This window comes from Girardinichthys multiradiatus, chromosome 13 (assembly GCF_021462225.1).
Source record: "Girardinichthys multiradiatus isolate DD_20200921_A chromosome 13, DD_fGirMul_XY1, whole genome shotgun sequence".
Taxonomy (NCBI): Eukaryota; Metazoa; Chordata; class Actinopteri; order Cyprinodontiformes; family Goodeidae; genus Girardinichthys; species Girardinichthys multiradiatus.
In genome coordinates, this window is record NC_061806.1 from 7253707 (window position 1) to 7277119 (window position 23413).

The 23413-nt window shown below is 39.9% G+C and overlaps 1 protein-coding gene across 9 annotated transcripts in view; it reads left to right on the top strand.

The window, feature by feature from the left end:
* epb41a (erythrocyte membrane protein band 4.1a) overlaps nucleotides 1-23413 on the top strand; it is a 161180-nt gene that overhangs the window by 119099 nt on the left and 18668 nt on the right. For 4 of the 9 annotated variants that reach the window (XR_007041017.1, XR_007041016.1, XM_047383885.1 and 1 more), the window contains one exon: nucleotides 3335-3436. The exons of the other annotated variants lie outside the window; for them this stretch is intronic. Coding sequence is in view for 2 of the 4 variants with exons in the window: in XM_047383885.1 (XP_047239841.1) it covers nucleotides 3335-3436 (102 nt within the window). In the remaining 2 variants the exon portion in view is untranslated. The remainder of the gene's footprint in view (nucleotides 1-3334; nucleotides 3437-23413) is intronic. 9 annotated transcript variants of the gene reach the window in all.

Below are 23413 nucleotides of genomic sequence, written 5' to 3' on the forward strand. Positions count from 1 at the left end.
CTGTTGTTCTGGCAATGGGTCCATTTTTGGCCAGATTTTTCTATTACGGATCAGAAACAGGCGGACCCAAGATTCCGCCAGACACAGTACTGAAGATTTAAAAGGTTTATTCAGCCACAGGAAAACGTCACTCCACACAGCTTCCGGGAATCACTGATTTTGTCTTGAGTAGAACTTGAAACCCAAAGGGGAAACCTCGGTGGGTGGCAGGCAGTGATCTCCACAACGCAGGTAAGAGGTGACTTCAGGCTGAATAATCCAAGGGCAAGGCTGGCTCAATAATCCGAGGACAGAAACAGGGTCAATGAGACGTCAGGCAAGGGGCAGGCAGACGCATAAACCAGATGCAGGAAACAGGGTCGAAAACTTGCCATCGCAGCGTGCTGTGTGGTGGGGGGCAGGATGGGTCTCGCGCTGTGTGGCTTTGTTTTCGTTGGCTTTTCAGGGATGGGGTTCACCTGTGAGGGTGTGTTCAATATCTGTGTCCTGGTTGGGGGTGCCCTGGTGGGAAAATTAATGATGAGGTTCATGGGGGGTGGGAGTGCTCATGGGGTTGAGATTGGGGGGGTTGGGACTGTTTCATCCTGTGGCGGCTTTGGTTGGCAGGCTCGTTTGGATCAGGTAGGCCCCTCTTTTGTACATGGCTCCCTCTCCAGGTGGGGATGGGGACATTGGGGACTGGGGTCTGGGCGGGTTCGGGCGGTGACGGCACTAGTCTTGGAGGGTGCTGGGGCGGTCTGCCTGTCTCCACCAACGGAGGGAAGGGGATAACCTCCTGGGTCCTGGGGCTGGTTGCCCCTATGGGTACTGACCTATGGGGCAGAATGGAATATGTATAGGGAATGTGAGTGTACGACATCCATTGTTGTTTACCTTTAAGTTGGGTGCGTGGGTGTGAGTGTTTTTATGTATACGCATGAGGGTGGGAATGTGTGATTGTGACTGTGTGTGCTGCTCCCTCTCCTGGATCAGTTTAGGCCCCTCATCAAATTAGGGGCCTATATCGGATATAGGATATGGTGGCTGGTGTCTCTGCCCCTGTCCCTGGTGTTGTTGTGGTTCTTGGTGTCCAGGGCTACGTGCTTTGGTATGTGCCGGCTCTCTCCCGGTGGCGGCATGCCGGGGACTGGGCCCCTGGGCTCTGTCGGGCCTCTGCTTGGGGAGTGATGTGTCCCAGAGTCTCAGGGTCCATGGTTGGATCTGCTCCGGTATAGACAGCTGCCAGTGGGGCCTGTGGGCTCGTCGCTGCAGCTCCCTGGGGCTTCTGCACATTGGTGCTGATGAGAGGTACCCCTAGTCCCGGCGGTGGTTCTCCTGGAGTTCCCTTGCCTTTGGATGTCTACAGAGGCCTCTGGATTATCTATCGAGGCTTTTGGATGTCTATGGCTCGGATATCTTCCGTGTCTGTCTCAGGTCCAGGGGGCCGGTCTGTGGCTCCTCACACTCGCTATTGCATATTTGTATGGAGAAACCTTGTATACACAAGTACGCTCACTGTCACACCCACAGGTGCTTAGATTCAGGTGTTAACAAATACAAAAAAGGTTTTATGTTAAGCCGCATTTACCACTAATTACATCTTGCAATTACATTCTTCAAGTAATGTGCACTTTTTGGTAAAAAAAAACCTGTTATTATGTATGTTTCTCCAGGTGTAGAAGCAAGCAGGATGTTATCTTGTATTTTATTTATCCTTCTTTCTCTCCTCCATTTTTTCTCCTCTCCCTTTTTCCTTTTTGCCCCAGCTCTCTCTTTCGTGCTTCAATTTTTTTCCTTTTCGTTTCTGACTCTGTGTCCATAACAATTGAAATAATAATAATTGGCATGGGACAAAATGGAAATGCTGTGGGTGTCATCGATTATACTAGTGGAACGGAAGATGATACTTCTCCTTTGGAAGTCTGACAAAGCCCCTATTTTTGAAATGCGGCTCAATTTTAAGACAATAAGTTTCACTTTGACTAACTGCAAAAGTGTGTTCCATAAAATTTGGAGACCAGTTCTGAGTATAATGGATACACTTAAGTGATATTCACTTTGCTCATTTTTACTAGTAAGTATGCTGTAAAACCACCAGCTATGTTGTGTCTACCCTCTATTGTGTTGTGTTTTTTTCTTTGTATTTTTTGTCGGGTTTTTTTGTATAAAAGGTGGCTGTTTGTGTATGTATGTATGTATTGTGTATGTATTTTTATGTTTACCTATAAAAATTCATAAAATATATATTGAAAAACAAGTCATGTCTACAGCTAGGAGAAAGAGCTTTAGGGAACATGAATTAGAGAGCCTCATGTGACAAATAGTTGGATTTTGTGTGCAAATGTTATACATCACTCATATGGTTTACACATACTCTTGGTTAATGAATACAAAAGTTTTCTTGAGTAAGAAAGTGGTTGAGACATGTCAAGCTTAATGCATTCGTTAATGCACATAACTACCATTGAATACTCTAAAACTGTTTAATCTGCAAAAAAGGTCAGGGCTATATTTGGAGGTGGGCAGGCTTGTGCATCAGGGAGAGTAATATTATGGTGCTTTTAGAGCAAAATGTGTGCAGTTGATAGCTCCATTTATACTAGGAAAATCAGTTCCTGGTGCAAATTACCCTTCAGTGTTGGCATTTAGAATTGCATTGTGTGGGAATTTGATAAACTTGGCTGACACATAATTCCATTCCGAACTGCTGGCATGGCTCGGATTACAGTCAACTAGCACTGAACTGATCAATCTTACATTGCTATAACAGTCTCTCACAGGTTGCATGCAGATTCTGAAATGTAGGCACAACTCAGTTTAGACAAACATTTCATGAATAAGTTGTTTCCAAAGAAGTAGGAGCAAAATGTGATTCTAATCGCAGTTTTGTTTCTGCATGGGGTAACTAAGATTTGTCTTGATGATATTGCAACTAGTTAGCAATTCCATTAGTTGTGTTTCACAAGATGTTTCTTGAACATTTAGCAATGGATTTTGTTTACTTTGGCACTCGTTTTCAAAGTTTTGTTAATGAACCTATTTAGCAACAGTTAGGGTTTGAAAATGTTTTTAGTAAATCTAAAGAAAATCTTCTGAAACTAAAGGTTAAACTAGCATAGGGGAGGATATTTACATTGTTACAAATAAAAGTGTTTTGATTAAAATCTTACCTAACATATAACATTGGATTTTATGGATAAATGCAATGATACCTTTAAATCAAACTAACTTTTCTAACCAATACAAGAGTTAAAGAGTTTTAATGATTTTTGAGGTCAACACCAAAATTATAGACAAAAATGAGATCAGTATATTGGTCTTGAGAAGTTAATAATTCTATGCATTTCTTTGACAGCCTGTGGAAAACCTAGCAGAGAAGGATTCAGGAGTGCTGCTGAGTGCCCAGACCATCACCTCTGAGACTATCAGCACCACCACCACAACCCAGATCACTAAGGTCTGTGCATATCATTAACAGCCCCACAGGCAATAACATCAACAGGTTTCACAGAGACATGCTCTGAGTGAAAAATGTTTTCCTGGTTTTGCCTAAACCTAGACATACCCAAAGGTTCAATTTAGTTCAAGTTATAAATAATAGATTTCACAAAAAGCCTTGCTCAAGCATATTCGAATAATGTATGCATCAAAAAATCAAAAGATTCTGATACTCTTAGAGAGAACCTATCTTAGCCTAAAAATGCCTGCCCAGGAGTCTTAGCTTAAGAGTGATTCAACTAGTTGCTGAGAGCAACTGACCGAGGAGACAACAAAAGTTCTTATGTTAGTGACGAGGTGTGGTTGACCATGTTGCTAGGTGTGACGCTAAGCTGTGATTGGTTGTTGCAAAAAAAAAAAGTGCTTCTTGTAATCAATAGAAAGTACATAGAATTTAGATTGGATTAAGAAATGTGAGTTATGATTATGAAACTTAGCAAAATTAAATTAAATGTCACACAACATCAAAAATGTTTGGTAGGCTACCTTATTTACATGCTCATCATTATTTTGATTAGCTTATTATTACACTGCAGGAAATGATGGGCCAACTCATCTCCCATGTAACATATTTTATTTTTTCATGCACTGCAAAAACAGAGACGTATGTTATCAGGAGTGCATTTGGTGCATTATTTGTAGTTCGGCTCATCACGTACTGACTACACTTCTAACGATGAGAACACAATACAACACTATGAACACCGTAGTCATTCCTATTGTAACCAATTACATTACTTTAATACTCATAAATTTTTTTTGTGCTTTCAACCATTGCTTTTAATCACCATTTTAACCTCTGTTTAATTAACCTTAGGAACAGTATTTATTAAATCAAATATATTTTAAACTGACAGCTTTTACCACATTCCCATTGTAGTTCCCCTAATAAAAATTGGAAGAATTTTATCTTTCCTCTGATTAGCCAACACACATTTGATTCATCTTCAACCCAAAATACATGTGTGGACAGTAAGAACTTTAAGTTCAAGATAGTTGAACAATGACGACAGAGCACAGTAACGAACAGGGATGCAGCCAATTGAAAGGGGATCAGCAGGAAAGAGCAGAAAGCAAAATTGAGAAGTAGATATTGTGCGTTTCTGAATGCCCTGAACGTTTTGGCTACGTTCACACTTCAAGTCTTAATGCTCATATCAGATTTTTTCAGAAATTTAATTTTTTTTGTGTGGTCGTTCACATTACTTTGAAAATGCTGCAGCTCCAAACTGACCCGCATGTGCATAAGAACAATACGAGCGTCGTCAAGCGCAGCATAACAGTAAACACGGAGAAATAGGTGTTATGGTTGAAGTACACAACAGAAGCCATTTATTGTCAGCGGGTGCTGTGTGGGAAACACGTGAATAAAAGGAGAGTGAAACTTTTCATTGTTCCGTTTTAGGGAGATTTGACTGCCAATTCAGCACAACAAACTGTTTGGATGCGGAGACACAGCCAGCAATGGTGGGGCAGGGATGTTACCAACTTTACAGGGAGTTTATCACAACTTTATCATGTCGAGGGCAACTTTTAATCATATATGTCAGCGCCTCTCCTCTCAACTCCACAGCCAGAACACTTGATGCAATTCAGTGTGTCGGACTGCGGCAGGGGAAGATATTCACATTACAATACAAATTTTACAATACAAACTACGTACCACATCCAGATGGTTCCTATGAGCCTTTCAATTAGGCTTGAATAAAGTTTTATCTCTCTTTATTAACAAGCTTTAATGTCTCACTGTCTCTCCATTGTGCAGTACAATTCCAGCCCCTCGTCTGTTTTGCTAACTGGTACCGTTTCCTGCTGGGTGGCGCAAAATTGTGACAAATACGACGGAAAGTGACGTCAAAGGTCACATCTAATCTGCATTGGTTGTTCCCACTGGAGTCACATTCCAAAAGATCAGATATAAGTTGGATTTAGAACCACATATGAATGTGGCTCAAATGTGACTTGAAAAAGTCAGATATGAGCCAGATATGAGCGTTTATACTTGTTCTAAAAAACAAGATTTGGGCCACATTTGCCTGCCTGTGTGAACTGGGCCTTTGTCACAAGTTTGAGACGTTACAGGGACATCGGGAGGAAAGCAGCAGCAACAATTTGTCTGTCAAGTAGGCATTTCAGGTGTGTTTTAAGTCAGGCAGCTTATTGTAGGTAGGCAATGGAATCTGTCGCTGTGAAAACTGAGCTCTTTCACAAACCTGAACTCTCCAAGCTGCTCTCTGGACAAGAGGGTTTCATGCAGCCACAACCTTGTCTTGCTTCTTAGCACTGGACAGATTGCTGCTGATAACTAATCAATTGAGTAGTCCCACCAAGCCAGACAGCGCAGTGCCTCGCGGCGAACAGCCCGCAATGCGCGTGGTGCAAATTAGAGGCTGACATTTTTTCGGGAGTCCCACGGGTCACGGGATTTCCACGGGAGTCCCGCGGGACGGGAGACAGCATCAGTAAAGATCACATGATTGGGACGGTACAGGATAAAAAATGAACGGGAGCAGACGGGAGCGGGAGCTAACCAATAGGAGGGAAAATAAACTAGGATCAATTGTCTTTGGAAATGTAAAACTGAGACTTTGTTCTAAACTTTGACAAAAAAAACTTGGATCGACGCCGCCATTGTGTAGTTTTTTTCCAAGAAGCCTATACTATAATGCGAGTCAAACGAACTACAGGACCCACAAACCAACAGTTCTTCTGCTCGATGTTTTCCACCTGGGTTCAGGATGGAGGGAGCAAACGCAGGTGGAGAACTGGATGTGGTAAAATTGGATTTGCAACGTAAAGTCAGAAGTAAGGACTTATCTATTAAACTCATAGAGCTGACAGGAAAGTCTCAAATATTACCGAACTTCAGGAGAGTTGAATGTAGCGGTGTTAACATGCAGTCGGCTGCTTGTAAAACGTGTTTAGTCGTAATCAAGGACACCAGTGATTAAGGGACACTTGTTTGGCAATTTCTGGATTAAATCAGCCCTGCATCTCTTCATTCATCAAACCAAAAGTACCAACATGTGTCAAGTCTCATCTGACCAACAAAATTGCTGCATGTGCATTAAAGATTTAAGAGGTAAGGTACGGAAGCCCGTGAGGGGACATGGGGAAATTAATTTATTTTGCATCCCCACGCAATACTTTTGCGTTCGGCATTTTGGAACAGCAGCACAAATGACAAAATGCTCATAAAACAAACAGTACTGATATGTCATTGATATGGTTTATTTGTCATATGCAGGTTAACACGCAGTCAACAATGCAATGAAATGCTTAGGATAAGAAGAACCGTTCAAATCACGATAAAAACAAAAACACTAATGGCGTACAAAAAAAAGTACACATCATGCAGCAGTAATAAGCAAACAAAGTGTCACAGATGTGGTTTCGTGCAGTATTATTGTTCACTAGTTTGTTTGACAGCTTGTGGATAAAAACTGTCTTTTAGTCTGATTTGGAGATAATTTTATTTAAGGCTGATTTCAAAATAAAAGTCAATAAATCTCAAAACGGGTGTAGTGTTTGTTTCATTTTTGCAGTTATCTGGTTTGGAAACTATCCCACAAAGTATTGCGAAATAACGCAAAGACTATTGCGTGGGAACGCAAAAGAAAAAAATTCCCCATGTACCCTCGCGGGCTCCGTATAGAAAGGCTTCATTAAGGGAAGATATTAAATAAATATGTTGTGAAATAGAAAAAAATTGAATGTACCAATAAATGTACAATTTATTTAATACATCATTAAATATTAAGTGTACCACTAATTACGTCATGTCGTCTTTAAAATTATACTTAATTATTCAGTGGCACATTTAATTGCATAATAGTCCATTTCATGATATAATGGTATATTTATTGTTTCTAATGATGTATTAAATAAATAAATGGTACCTTTAATTTAATGGCACATTTAATGTTACATTTCTTTCATGTTACATTTACTTCACTTATGGGACATTCACAACATTTATTTATTTAATGATGATTTTATTGTATTAATTTTGTCCAGTTTGACCCTCCATTCTTGATGCCTGTATAGGAGGTCATGTCAGAATTTGAATCAGGTGTGCTGGAGCAGACACACATCTAAAACGTGCAGGGAAGGGGTCCCTGAGGACCAGGACTGTGAACCATTGAGGTACAGTTTCTTAATTGTGAAGGTATTGCCTTTTTGCACTTTTGTTCAACAAGTACAGTTCTCTTGCTGGGTGTATTTTTCTTTTGTTCCAACAACTTGAAACATAAAAGTAATGTCATTGTTCAAAGGAAACAATCACTTAATAAATAAGTAAAATACAACTAGGTACATTTTGTTTTTTCAACTAAGATAGACTTGGTCTGTTTCCTTGTTTGATATTTTATTATTTCTTCATTATTATTCTTTTTACTTTAACTGGCCTTTACTACAGCTAAAAACAGGGACCTAACTGGTCCTTCAAAGAAAGAAATTGCCAAAAGACTAAATGAAAAAAACAAAAACGGGAGTGGCACAGGAGTGGGAGTCGTTCTGAATGGGAGCGGGATGGGAGTGGGAGTCAATTTACTAGGAGTGGGACGGGACAGGATTGTTTTCGTTATGCTGGCCTGGGATTGGGATGGGACAAGACATTTTTCTGTGGGAGCGGGATGGGACAGGAGAGAAAATCCACTCCCGTGTCACCCTCTACTGTACATCATCATGTATCAATGCCGGACATGTTGACACAGTCAATACATTACATCACTCTAGCCCCGCCCACTAATAAACAAATGACTGTAGCTTCCATATGGAAGGTCCGATTCACTTCAAACTGAATATGGTTGATCTTTGTCAGCCCCTAAACAGCTCTATTGGATTACATTTAAAATTGGATCAATAGCGCCCCCTAGGACACTTCAAGGGCTATATCTCCCTCATACATCATCGGATCCACTTAAAATGTAGTATACATGATCATGAGTTAATGATTGACATTTTGACACGGTCAATTGATGATGTCGTTTTTGCCCCACCCACAAACAAACAAGCGACTGCAGCGTCCTTCTGGAAGGTCCGATTTACTCGAAATTTTGAATGCTTTTTGCCAGACCGAAACTCTGCATGACCGAAGATCATATGACATGTTGCTCACAGTACCACTTAGTGACGACGTGTTGAAGTGAAGCAGTGTCATCGTCGGTGGCGTGTATGAGGCGATGCCAGGCTCCTGCGGTAACTCAACAGCCCGAGTTGCGCTGAGGGGTGCGAGGGCCTTCAAAGCTGCTTGCAGGTTTCTAGTTATATTTGTTATTGGTTTTGTTCCCTTGTCTTCCTTGTATTCTCTAGTTTAGTTTCTCATTTAGCATATCTGTGTTTATTTATGGCTTGGTATTGTGTTCACTTTTCTTGGTTACTAGTTTATTTTCTCTGTTCCTCCTCATCGAGGTTTCCCTTCTGTTCTTTCTATTATAGTTCCTTATATTCTAGTTCTTCTTCTGGTTAGGCCAGCTTTAGTTATTGTTTACATCTTGTTTTGTATTTATTAAGTCTTCACATCTTCTGCCTCATTTCCCTGTTTGGTTCAGTCAGTGTTAGTTTTGTTTACTTTTGTACTTAGGGTTTCTTTAGTTAGATCTCAGGTTATGGTGTTTTGTTCCCTCTAGTTTTTCTGTTTACTTTAGCTAATCATTATTCTTGGTTCTTATGTTTTTCTGGTTATTTAGGTTATTTTGTCCTGGTTCCATGATTCTTGTTGTTTTCAGTTCTTATTTAGAGTATTGTTTTGTTGTCATGTTTTCCCTCAGGATTTACAGTACAGACCAAAAGTTTGGACACACCTTCTAATTCAAAGAGTGTAGTTTCACACTGAAGGCATCAAAACTATGAATTAACACATGTGGAATTATATACTGAACAAAAAAGTGTGAAAAAACTGAAAATATGTCTTATATTCTAGGTTCTTTAAAGTAGCCACCTTTTGTTTTGATTACTGCTTCGCTCACTCTTGGCTTTCTGTTGATGAGCTTCAAGAGGTAGTCACCTGAAATGGTTTTCACTTCACAGGTGTGCCCTGTCAGGTTTAATAAGTGGCATTTCAAGCCTTATAAATGGGGTTGGGACCATCGGTTGTGTTGTGCAGGAGGTGGATACAGTACACAGCTGATAGTCCTACTGAATAGAGTGTTAGAATTTGTATTATGGCAAGAAAAAAGCAGCTAAGTAAAGAAAAACGAGTGGCCATCATTACTCTAAGAAATGAAGGTCCGTCAGTCCGAACAATTGGGAAAACTTTGAAAGTGTCCACAAGTGCAGTCGCAAAAACCATCAAGCGGTACAACGAAACTAGTTCACATGAGGACCGCCCCAGGAAAGGAAGACCAAGAGTCACCTCTGCTGCGGACAATAAGTTCATCCGAGTCACCAGCCTCAGAAATTGCAGGTTAACAGCAGCTCAGATTAGAGAACAGGTCAATGCCTCACAGAGTTCTAGCAGCAGACACATCTCTAGAACAACTATTAAGAGGAGACTCTGGGAATCAGGCCTTCATGGTAAAATAGCTTCTAGGAAACCACTGCTGAGGACAGGCAACAAGCAGAAGAGACTTGTTTGGGCTAAAAAACACAAGGAAACAAAAGGAATCTGTGCTATGGTCTGATGAGTCCAAGATTGAGATCTTTGGTTCCAACCACCGTGTCGTTGTGCGGCGCAGAAGAGGTGAACGGATGGACTCTACATGCCTGGTTCCCACCGTGAAGCATGGAGGAGGAGGTGTGATGGTGTAGGGGTGCTTTCCTGGTGACACTGTTGGGGATTTATTCAAAATTGAAGGCATACTGAACCAGCTACAACCATACTACCACAGCATCTTGCAGCGGCATGCTATTCCATCCGGTTTGCGTTTAGTTGGACCATCATTTATTTTTCAACAGGACAATGACCCCAAACACACCTCCAGAGTGTGTAAGGGCTATTTGACCAAGAAGGAGAGTGATGGGGTATGGCTCCAGATGACCTGGCCTCCACAGTCACCGGACCTGAACCCAATCGAGATGGTTTGGGGTGAGCTGGACCACAGAGTGAAGGCAAAAGGGCCAACAAGTGGTAAGCATCTCTGGGAACTCCTTCAAGACTGTTGGAAAACCATTTCAGATGACTACCTCTTGAAACACATCAACAGAATGCCAAGAGTGTGCAGAGCAGTAATCAAAGCAAAAAGGTGGCTACTTTGAAGAACCTAGAATATAACAAATATTTTCAGTTGTTTCACACTTTTTTGTTCAGTATATAATTCCACGTGTTAATTCATAGTTTTGATGCCTTCAGTGTGAAGCTACAATATTCATAGTCATGAAAACAAAGAAAACTCTTTGAAAGAGAAGGTGTGTCCAAACTTTAGGTCTGTACTGTATGTTATGGTTTAGCTCTCGTGTTTCGTTTTGTTTTATAGCCTTGTCACCTTAGCAACTATTCACATTCCCTCAGTTCTCTACAACCTGGTCCACACCTGAATTCCATCTCCCCTGATTTCCTACCTCTCATTCTCATTGGTCCATACTTAACTTCCCTCTGTTCATAAGCTCTCTGTTTTCCTTTGTTCCTCGCTGGTTCCTTCCGTTCACAATCCCGTTCACTGATCTTGATTATGTTCTGAGTTTAACTATGATCCTGCAGAGTCAACTTTTGTAAGTCTTTGGATATTGATTTATTGTTTTGTACCTGCAGTGCTTTTGCTACGTTCTTGCTACGTTTGGGAAACTTTTGGATTATTCTTAAAATAAAGAATAAGACTCCTTTAAACATGCTGCTGCCTAGCTCTTGTCTGCGCTTTGGTCAAACTAAACCTCAGAACGCGTCACTATTAATGTGTCTCCTAGATTGGCACACTTAAGAAAAATAAACCACATCCCGCTGTTTAAAAAAGTGGAAGATGATCTTGCTAGATGGATATCTCTACCCATATCACTCATGGGCAGGGCTGCTTCAATAAAATGATGGTCTTGCCAAAAATGTATCACTTATTCTCAATGATCCCAAACAAACCGTTATCTGACTGGTTTAGATCTCTGGACTCCTCCATCACTACATTTCTTTGGAAAGAGTAACCCCTGCGTATTAGCTTAAGAAGGCTACAAAAGACCAAAGATAAAGGAGGACTAGATCTGCCTAATTTTCATCATTACTTCTTAGCCAATAGGCTACAATACATCTCAGAATGGTTTAAACACAGTCCTCTAGATGAACCCTGGCTAGACGTAGAACAGACATTATGCAATAATATTAAGATTTCAGATCTACCATTTATTAGCTCAAATATAAAACGACATGTATGCTTTAAAAGCCTCAATTTCAGCACCTCTCTGACAGCATGGTGGGAATACAGGGTCTTCAGTAATCCCATGCAGACGCACACCCATCTGGAACAACCCTGACATCCTACAAAAAATAATATGATAAACTTTCCAGATTGGAGGAGTAAAGGAATTGAATACCTGGAACATATATTTGAAGGAATTCAGTTAATCCCATTTAACAGATTAATTATACAATATGGGGTGGACAAGAATACATTTTTTAGAACATCAACAAATTAAATCTATCATAAAAAATACATTTAGGCTTAAAAACGTTGGGTTACAAATGCCATCATGTGTACTAGAGTTCTTAAAGCTCAACCCCCCCAAATGAATGTCTAAGATATACAGGACACTTTCTAATTAGATGAATCAATTTCCCTTTCTATTATGAAATGGGAGGTGGACTTATCAGTTAACTTTGACCAAACATTTTGGTCTCAAATATGTTCCAAAACTTTAAAAATGACTAGTAACACCAGTTTACAATTAATACAATATAAACTCCTCCATAGAGTATACTATACAGGTCAACAGATGTTCAGGACAGGGTTTGCATCGTCTAATACTTGCTTACACTGCACAGGCAATATACCTGACAATTACATCCATGCACTATGGTTATGTACACCTGTTCAGAGGTTTTGGCGCCTGATATGTGAAGACTTATCAAAGTGTCTAATGTCTTATGTGTTCTGAGAGTTGTTTGAATGTTGGGGTGGGTGTAGGTTTTCTTCTGGGGAGGAGGTGGGTGGTTGGCCTTGGGTGGGGATGGGCATTGTTTGGACCTGGGTGGTTCTGGTTCGGATTCTGGTTCCTTGTCTGGGTTCCGGTTCCTGCAGCTGGTCCCGGTTCTGTCTGGGGGAGGGGGGTCGGAGGGGTCTGCATGGTTTGGTCAGGCGGGCTGGCCGGGGTTGATCTCCGGGTGGACTGTTCTCGGCTTCTTGTTGGGTTTTGGTTTTGGCTCTGTGGGCTCTCTGCCTTTTGTGAGCTTCGATTGGGTTTTCTTGCGGGGCCACTTCTGGCAGGGGTATGGGTGTCGGGCATGTTCTTGGACCTGAATGGTGTGGGTCTTCTTCTCACAGGGGTGCACTTTCGCATGGGGCTGGCTCCCTGGGAGAGCATTTTGCCACCCAGTCCTTCCCTCCCCATACCCGAACACCTCCCTCCGGCCACTCCATCACACTACCACTCATGTAGGGCCTTGGGGTGCAGGTGCATGATTGGAATGCCGCAAGGGTTTTCCATCTCTGCGGTCCCATGGCAGCCTCTGCCCCAATTTTATTGTACAACTTAAGACACTCATTTATAACATTTTCATGGCATTCACATGCAGGGCCTTGGGTGTGAGCGTGGTCAATGGCATCAAGAGTGAGGGTATTTTATTACCTCTGGTGCCTGCGCTCACCTTTAAGGGTTAAGTTGCATGTAGACATTGAGGGTTCTGGGTGCGGGGACCCTCTTTCCCGCCTGTTTTTCTTTTTAAATTCACACTACAACAACACGCATCAACACTACATTTGAGCAGACGGGGCAGGGACTATTGCATATTTTTATGGAGAAACCTTGTATACACAAGCGCGCTCACAGACCCACAGGTTTTTAGATTCAGGTGTTAACAGATACACAAATGTTCTGTATTGAGCTGCATTTACCACTAAATACATCTTGCATTGATAAGTACCATGCACTTTTCGGTAAAAAAGCTGGTAATATGAACTTTTCTGCAGGTGTAGAAGCAAGCAGGGTGTTATCTTGTATTCTCTTCAATCCTTCTTTCTTTCCTCCATCCTTTTCTCCTTCTCTCTACTTTTCCTTTTTGCCCACCCTTTTTCTCTTTCGTGCTTCTTTTTTTTTGCCTATTCATTTCTGTCTCTGTCTGTAACAACTGAAATAATCCCAAAGCAGTTTCTAATAAAGTTTATTTTTATAAATATCAAGCAGAGCTTTAAAGCATTAGCTGTAATGCTCCACTTGTGAAAGTAAATCTGTTAGGCTTTTTCTTGGCACTCAGACAACAGCTCTGAGCGCTACTCTGCCAGACAGGACACGATTTAAAAAAAAAAGAAAAAAAAAAAGAAAAAGTCAGGTAAAGAGGCAACTGGAAAAACTAAACCGGAACAAAGCTGCAGGAACAGATTGTGTCAGCCATGAGTCCTTAAGGCCTGTGCAGAGCAGCTCTGTGGGATTCTGCAGCACCTCTTCAACCTTAGCCTGGCCCAGAAGAAGGTTCCAGTGTTGTGGAAGACCTCCTGTCTTGTTCCGGTACCGATACCAAAGGAAACTCACCCATCAGTCCTCAGTGACTATAGTCCTGTTGCCCTGACATCCCACATCATGAAGATCCTAGAGAGACTCCTGTTGGTCCACCTGAGTAAGCAAACAATAATGTATCAGAACCCTCTTCAGTTTGCTTATCGCTGTGGAATTGGAGTTGAAGATACCATCATACACCTGCCTCAACAAATCCACTGTCATCTGGACAAAGCCAGCAGCACTGTGAGGATCATGTTCTTTGATTTCTCCAGTGCATTTAACAAAATCCAACCTGACTTGCTTAGTCAGAAACTCCAGAAGACTCAGGTGGAGGCCTCAACAATCTCCTGGATCAAAGACTACCTGACAAACAGACCACCGTTTGTGAGTGTTAGGAATAACCTTGCTTACTATTACTTATAAATGAGCTTTCACACAGACCAGAATGATAAAGTATAAATGCTAATGTTTTTGCTTTTCTTAGGATAGGATAATAATCCTCAGTGACCTACAGTTTGATATAAATTTTAAGGGTTAAGCAAGGGAGCCTCAGTGCTGATCTCTATAACCATTCCTCTGCCTTATTTAAAATAAAAGTGTTGAGAGTATTGAACAGTTTGAAAGTCATTCCTTTTAAGAGAAAGTGACTGCAAGCAGAGATGATGGCATGGGGAAAAGTATTTGGGGGAGATCTGAGGCGTCTGACCGCCAAGAGGGTGTGGTAGTTCGGACAAACTGATGTGTCCGCCCATGCCCTGGAAGCGCTTTATCCACTGCCTAGGGTCCACGAACGGACTGGATACCACAGCCTGCCGCACATTACAAGGTGAGGAGATTCCTCTTAAAATCTTCAGTGTTTTTCCTAAAAACACTTTGGCTGTGTTGTTGGTTCTGAGCTGGATTTTTGTACCCTTGGAGGCAGACAAATGGTTCAGATAGTTTTTAGTGAGATTTTGAGAAAATGAGAGAAGAATATAAGATGTGTGGGAAAGTTGTCCAACTATAGCGGTGTGAATGCGGGAAGGAAAGGTCCGGCCTTCTGAGAATACTATAGTCTACGGGAGCAGGTTTGGAGTTTATAGTTTTCCCTTGCATGCTATATAAAAAACTACTTCCCGGAGTGAGGCACAAATACTCAGCTAAGGTTTTGACTAGTGCCGCCGAGGGGAAGTATTATGGGTTTCGATGGCTCCCTGGGCTTCTTAAATGTTCTAAAAACTGCTTGCTTCCTTCTGAGTAAACAAGCAGAGATAGATGAGCATACTCGGCTAAGGTTATTAGGTCCTGGGCCTCCATAAGAGGTCTGAAAAGAACTGCTGAGGGGGGGTCTTGAGTTTCGATACCTCTCCTGATTTTTTCTTAAGAAAAGTCGAAAAGCTGCTGGCTCCCTTTTTGAGATACAGCTATGTAAACATAAAAGTGTTACATCAACTGTCCAGTGTAAATGTATGTAAGTTGATAACAGTGAGCTAGCGGAAGTAGCATGAGGGGGACACATAATACTTTGGATTTGACTGCTAGATGCTAAGCTAACAGACGCTAGCTCACTGAATACTCTACTATGAATAAGCTTTGATGTCTAAAGAAATAAGACCTCATTTGGACCAGGAAGCGGTGCTGTACCGTCTGGTTGGACAGAGAGAATGACATTGTGTGCATGAGAAACGGAAGAATGACTGCGATATCACGAGTAAATGAGTCCCCTACTTAGCAAGCATAGGAAACAGGGAAGAAAAGTATATTAGTGAGCATTCCCCACAATTTAAAACAACAGTTTGATGGAGCGTGTATGGGTTCCAAAATAATTGGCGTGTCACCTGAAAACGGTAGGAAACTATTTTTAATCCTTAAGAGAAACAAAGAGGTTCCACTCTCTAAAGTTGTGCACACTTTTTTTTAACAGGATCCTAAGTTAAAACAAGATAAGGTCGAATACAGTATTGCTGACATAATAAATGAGGAAGAGACGGTTTTTAATTTTTATTTGGTATTTACAGTTTAATCACACTTTCATGTGGCCAATGCTAATTAAAAATTAGGGTATATGTGGCATGATGAATTTAATTTTACATTGTTTCCTGATCTGAGACTAATTGGGATTTTGAGTTCTTTCAGTCTGGGCAGCAGTTGCAAAGTGGTAAACAAGGTCCTGGCCAGCCCATGGACTGCCTGATTAAAGGGTAAAAACAGTTAAACTGTCTAATGCCCAGCATTAACTATTAAATGAGGACTTGTCTTTCTGCCAACTCAGGGTCCTCACAATAACAATTAGAGACTACAAAAACAGGGCTGATCCTCAACAGTATCATGACAACATTAGGTCAGGTCTTTATGGTAAAACAAAAGGAAGTCCAGACAGGGACACTTTTTCCCCTCAAAACAGGATTTTGATCAACAAAGGTTTAGACTTTTTCCAGTCAGGTTCAGAATGATCAAATTAGACTCAAATTCAACACAGAGGAAACACATGCTTTAACAGAATCACTGGACAGGCTTATTATAGTTAAAATTGTATGTTGTTTATAAAACTGACAAAGACAAATTAAGGTTATGAGATATATGCCCTTCATTTTAGTGTTTATCAATTTTATTAAGCCTTATAAACTGATGTGGAAAGGAGAACCAGAGTTTGAAAATGGTATCTAGGGTTGAAATGTAATACTTATTTCCACAATTTAATGAATACAATACTGTTGGAATAATTGAATAAAGATTTGTCTTATAGTTTCTCCTATTTTTTAACATAACTATTTGATCTTATAATCATTCAAGATGTGTGTGAGTAAATGATCTGATGAGTTGTCTGCAGGCAAAGATCATAAATGGAGCTGAACTTGCGGGAAAGGAAGCAGTCCAGTTGAGGAGGTCATAAAGAGAGGCTGATTGCACTGAACAAAAGGCAACTGACCCTGGAAGCTGAAAGAGGACTGTGGAAATGTGTTGTTAATGGATAAAGCTGTTTATGACCTGTTTACGATGCAGCTGTTGTTTTCCCATCCTTTAGAGATTAATGTTTTTGTAAACTAGGGACCCCCAAAAGACAATAAAAAGAGGAAGCGGTTGGATGGGTTTCAGAGCAGTTGGGAGACTTGTAACTAAACACATCTCTGACCGTTCTCCTCGTGCGAGTAAAATAACTAATACTTTGTCTCTCTCTCTTCTTTTTGTGTTGTTATAGTATTGTTAGGTGGTTTAAACCTGACAAATACTCTAACCTTTTTTGAATGCTGCACCTTAAAAGAGACTAATCGGGATATAAAAGACAATAAAATAACAGAAACTATTTAAAACTAGCTACCCCACACTTAAAAAATGAGGACTAACTGCTTTAACAAAATGCAGATACAACTAAATATAGTTAACATTGGATAAAAAAACATCCAGAGTCATCATGATCTTCCAGATGGAAACAACTCGAACTGTTATGAAACCAGATGGTTAACAGAGAACGGTTTTATCATGACCAGACAGAAATACTTGTAGGAAGCAATCTTGGAGAGAAATTCCAATAGATACATTTAAAAGTAAATAACCAATACAGTTTTCTTCTGATATAGAGAGCTAACCAGTTAAAGGAATCGTACATAAGGCAGTAATGAGTCCTAAATAGAAACCGCAAAAAATTAATCTACAGAGACTATTATATACAGCATTGAGAGGATGAAGTTTAGGATTGACATAAAATAACATCTGTGTGTTATAGAACTTGTAACATCAGTTGTGTGACAACTCTTCTACAAACTTGAAGGGAAAGACATTCTACAGAATGATACTATGAGAATTTTAAGGCAACGAGCTTACAGATGATATTAAAATGTAGGATTTCAGCACAACCAGCTAGCTTTTAGTTTTGTCCAAATCCAGGTAGGTGCATTAAATGATAAATTTGATTTAATTGATGCCATGATAAACAATTGCACAGACTTATTTATGCATAAATAGGCTTTAATATAAATTAATTTTTCAACTTTCACTACTTGATGGCACCAAAGGGTGACGACATGCCACTGCTAGACAGAACACCCTTTTTTAATTTTCTGACGACAATGATTCCCTTTATTTCTCCTTCTAATTGGATGTCGTTAATATTTGTCTACTTTGCATGTGGTAATACTGGAATTAACAATGTACATTTATGATTATGTGTTATGAAATGAAGAGGGGAAAAAAAAGAAAAAATGCTGATTTCACTACCCAAGTTTGTGATTGTTTTGTTCTTGTTAAATTGTTGTAATGGGACACTGTATGATCAAATTGTTTATTTTCAGGCTTTGCAGGTCACAATCCCCAAGAGTTGATGGTTTTTCTGGAAAGTTTAATGAAGAGTTGTCCCACTATATTGCCTGTTGATGTGAGTGATAACCCTAAATATATAATTTTCTCCTAGGTAATGAAGCCCTGAAAAGGTGGCTACCACGTTTTTAGTTAGGACATAGGATCACTGGAGTTCAGTAATAGTATGACTAGGAAGATTGGGGTTGGAGGATGAAAACAGTGTGTTTGAGCAGGGTTTGACTGGAATGAATGAAGGCCCAAGGTATGAATGATGTACTGATGTGGGCCACCGGAGTGAAAGGTTCATGAATCGAATGGTATGTTTTGGTAACTGTGAGCTCATTATTTGTTTTGGGTTTTGATTCATAGTTGTGTTAGTACAACTAATGATTGTTTTGTAGTGCACCAAGTTTTGTTTTTCACATGTTTTTTTCTGTAATGTAGGTGTTCACTATATGTGTTTGGATACTCGCAGGTTGAAACAATTATCTGGGTTTTAGTTTCTCATGAATTTTCTTGGTGTGAAATTGGTTTTACATTCTCTTTGAGGTGGGAACAGAACCAAATAGAAACTGTCATTCTGCCATAGGTTTCATGAGACTGAAGGGTTGTGTGTTTAACCAGGTAGTCAGCAGCACAGGAGCACCACATGGGACTGTGCTCTCAGAATTATTTTTCACTCTGCGCACCTCAGACTTCCAGTACAAGACAACCTCTTCTCAGTGGGAGTATAAATACTTCGCATCACGCATCCCTCTACAAAAAGGGACAGAGCAGACTGTATTTCTTATCTTTATCTGCTGTGGCAGCAGTATCAGAGCCAGGAACTTAAAAAACTCAACAAGCTAATAAAGAAGGCTGGCTCTATTTTGGGGACTTCTCTGGAACCTGTGGAGATCATTATGCAAAGAATGATTCACTCATAAAATGAAGAACATTATGGAAAACCGAAGAACAACAGTGTCTTCATTCAGAGGCTTTTTCAGATCTGCTGTAAGACAGAGTGCTACAGAAGATCAATTCTTGCCTACAGCCACAAGCATCTCCATTTGTTCAGCGTCACGGATCTATGCTTCAAGCTATCATGGTTGCAAAGCAACAGAAGTTACAGTGAGGGGAAAAAAAATAAGTTACACTGTGGTAAGAACAGGGGAAACGCAGACCAACTAACATCTGCGAGACACTATGGTAATCTGGAATGCTTAGCTAATAGCTACCTGTAGCATAAATGTTACTGTTTGACCATCATTTTTTTACATGACACTTCATATAGATGGTCATTTGACTTGGTGATTGACATCCGACAAGCTCATGTACTCTAAACTGCTCCAGCACAAAATGCCGTAAAGGAAGTTTAACCTAATATGAAACGTAAATCGATGCATCAGTGTTTGATTGATCTGTGCCTTTCCTCAAGGATCCAGATGTGTGACCCCAAAAACTGAAGTTTGGAACTGAAATTGAATTTTAGAAAGTGAAAGTAGTCAAACTGAATTTTTAAAATAACAAAATACATCTTTAAAGCTAATTAATTCAGATGTTTGAAAATTAATTTTCAAACAAATGCATTTAATTACAAATTACACAAATACAGATTCAGTCTGAGCAATTCAAATTCAGTTTTTGATGGCACAAGTTTCTTGTGTAGTCCCAAATATAGCATGTAAACAAAGTGGTCATTTAGGTGTTAATGCTCTGAGTTTAAAGCACCTATATATTCCTTTATAAGAAAAGTACAGATACAACCACCCAACCAATGAAATGTCAGCAAGAACCACTGTAGTTGATGAGTTTTCTCATTTCTTCAGCAATATATTTCAGCATTAAACATTTTTTGTGTTCTGTAGCTTAGTAGCAGTTTAGGTTTGGTAGGCTTCCAATAGCTGTTGCAGATTTGCTCTGCAAAAGGAATGAAGATGGAATGTTCCACCAATGCAGAATTAAATATGAAATAATAGTATGATAAACCTTTTTTGGTATGAGCAGGCCATGAAAATTAAAAACAGACAAGGCAAATGACAAAAATTTGGTAAACAAAAAGGACAGAAGTAGCAAACAACAAAATAAATAATACATAAATAAATAAATCTGTTTACTGGACCCACTGCCACAATATTTCTTCAATGTTTATATTTTTCCACAACTACTGTTAATACATTTTACAATACCCTTTTTACCATTAGGACAGCACCCATTCTTCAGTAACATTTCACAAGAATAAGCATACAGAGCAATGGATATTTGACCTGTCTGCTTTGTTCTACTTACAGCACTTTGAATTGTCTTCTTGCTGAAATGTGCTATACAAATTAACTTCCCTTGCCTTCTTTGTTTGCACCGTGACCGCAGAACTAATCTACTTTTCAACACTCCTCTATTCCCCTCCACCAGCTGTGCCAATAGCATGCTCTGCTCCTCTGTCCATTTTGGTTTTCTCCACCTTTTGTTCTCCATTTTGTTTTGGTTCCTTTACTAAATCAGACCTCTTTATACAAGAAGCATATCACAGTAAAATGCTGAGGTGAGTGACCACATTAATATCAAATAAATAAAGTTGGAAAATGACCAGCATGCTGAGTAACCCAAACAATAATGTGGTACTTTGATATAGATGAACACATGAAAATAGTTGCCCCCGATTTTATTTTGATGTTTATGCTTAAGGTCACTTTCCATTGGTAGAACAACTGTTCTACTGCTCGGTACCTTAAGGGCCTTTCAGACAGGACGTGGTTTATGCTGTGTTTGCTGCTGGGTTAAGCATATTTGCACTAGAGGGTGACACGGGAGTGTATTTTCTCTCCTGTCCCATCCCGCTCCCACAGAAAAATGTCTTGTCCCATCCCAATCCCAGGCCAGCATAACGAAAAAAATCCTGTCCCGTCCCACTCCTGGTAAATTGACTCCCACTCCCATCCCGCTCCCATTCAGAACGACTCCCACTCCTGTGCCACTCCCATTTTTGTTTTCTTCATTTAGTCTTTTGGCAATTTCTTTCTTTGAAGGACCAGTTAGGTCCCTGTTTTTAGCTGTAGTAAAGGCCAGTTAAAGTAAAAAGAATAATAATGAAGAAATAATAAAATATCAAACAAGGAAACAGACCATGCCTATCTTAGTTGAATAAACAAAATGTACATAGTTGTATTTTACTTATTTATTAAGTGATTGTTTCCTTTGAACAATGACATCACTTTTATGTTTCAAGTTGCTGGAACGAAAGAAAAATGCACCTAGTAAGAAAACTGTACTTGTTGAACAAAAGGGCAAAAAGGTATTACCTTCACAATTAAGAAACTGTACCTCAATGGTTCACAGCCCTGGTCCTCAGGGACCCCTTCCCTGCACGTTTTAGATGTGTGTCTGCTCCAGAACACCTGATTTAAATTCTGACATGACCTCCTATACAGGCATCAAGAATGGAGGGTCAAACTGGACAAAATTAATACAATAAAATCATCATTAAATAAATAAATGTTGTGAATGTCCCATAAGTGAAGTAAATGTAACATGAAAGAAATGTAACATTAAATGTGCCATTAAATTAAAGGTACCATTTATTTATTTAATACATCATTAGAAACAATAAATGTACCATTATGTCATGAAATGGAATATTATGCAATTAAATGTGCCACTGAATAATTAAGTATAATTTTAAAGACGACATGACATAATTAGTGGTACACTTAATATTTAATGATGTATTAAATAAATTGTACATTTAATGGTACATTCAATTTTTTTCTATTTCACAACATATTTATTTAATATCTTCCCTTGATGAAGCCTTTCAACGAGGTCCACGAGGGGACAAGGGGGGAATTCTTTCTCTTTTCGTGTCCCCACGCAATAGTCTGCGTTATTTCACAATACTTTGTGGTATAGTTTCCAAACCAGATAACTGCAAAATTGAAACAAACACTACACCCGTTTTGAGATTTATTGAGTTTTATTTTGAAATCAGCCTTAAATAAAATGATCTTCAAATCAGACTAAAAGACTGTTTTTATCCACAAGCTGTCAAACAAACTACTGAACAATAATGCTGCACGAAACTACATGTGTGACACTTTGTTTGCTTATTACTGCTGCATGATGTGTGCTTTTTTTTGTACACCATTAGTGTTTTTGTTTTTATCGTGATTTGAACGGTTCTTCTTATCCTAACTATTTCATCACATTGTTTACTGCGTGTTAACCTGCATATGACAAATAAACCATATCAATGACATATCAGTGTTTGTTTTATGAGCAGTTTGTCATCTGTGCTGCTGTTCCAAAATGCCGAACGCAAAAGTATTGCGTGGGGACGCAAAATAAATAAATTTCCTCATGGGCTTCCATACATTACCTCTTAAATCTTTAGTGCACATGCAGCAATTTTGTTGGTCAGATGAGACTTGACACATGATGGTACTTTTGGTTTGATGAATGAAGAGATGCAGGGCTGATTTAATCCAGAATCTGCCTTACAAGTGTCCCTTAATCACTGGTGAACTTGATTACAACTAAACACGTTTTACAAGCAGCAGACTGCGTGTTAAGACCGCTACATTCAACTCTCCTGAAGTTCGGTGATATTTGCGACTTTCCTGTCAGCTCTATGAGTTTAATAAATAAGTCCTTACTTCTGACTTTACCTTACAAATCCAATTTTACCACGTCCAGTTATCCACCTGCGTTTGCTCCCTCCATCCTGAACGCAGGTGGAAAACATCGAGAACTGTTGGCTTGTGGGTCGTGTAGTTCGTTTGACTCACATTATAGTTTAGGCTCCTTGGAAAAAAACTACACAATGGCGGCATCGATTCAAGTTTTTTTTTCTTAAAGTTTATAACAAAGTCTCTATTTTACATTTCCAAAGACAATTGATCCTAGTTTATTTTCCCTCCTATTGGTTAGCTCCCGCTCCTGTCTGCTCCCGTTCATTTTTTATCCTGTACCGTCCCAATCACGTGATCTTTATTGATGCTGTCTCCCGTCCCGCGGGATTGCCGTGGGAATCCCGTGACCCGTGGGACTCCCCAAAAAATGTCAGCCTCTAATGTACAGGAAGTTTGAAGTGGATCCGATCGGACATGAGGGA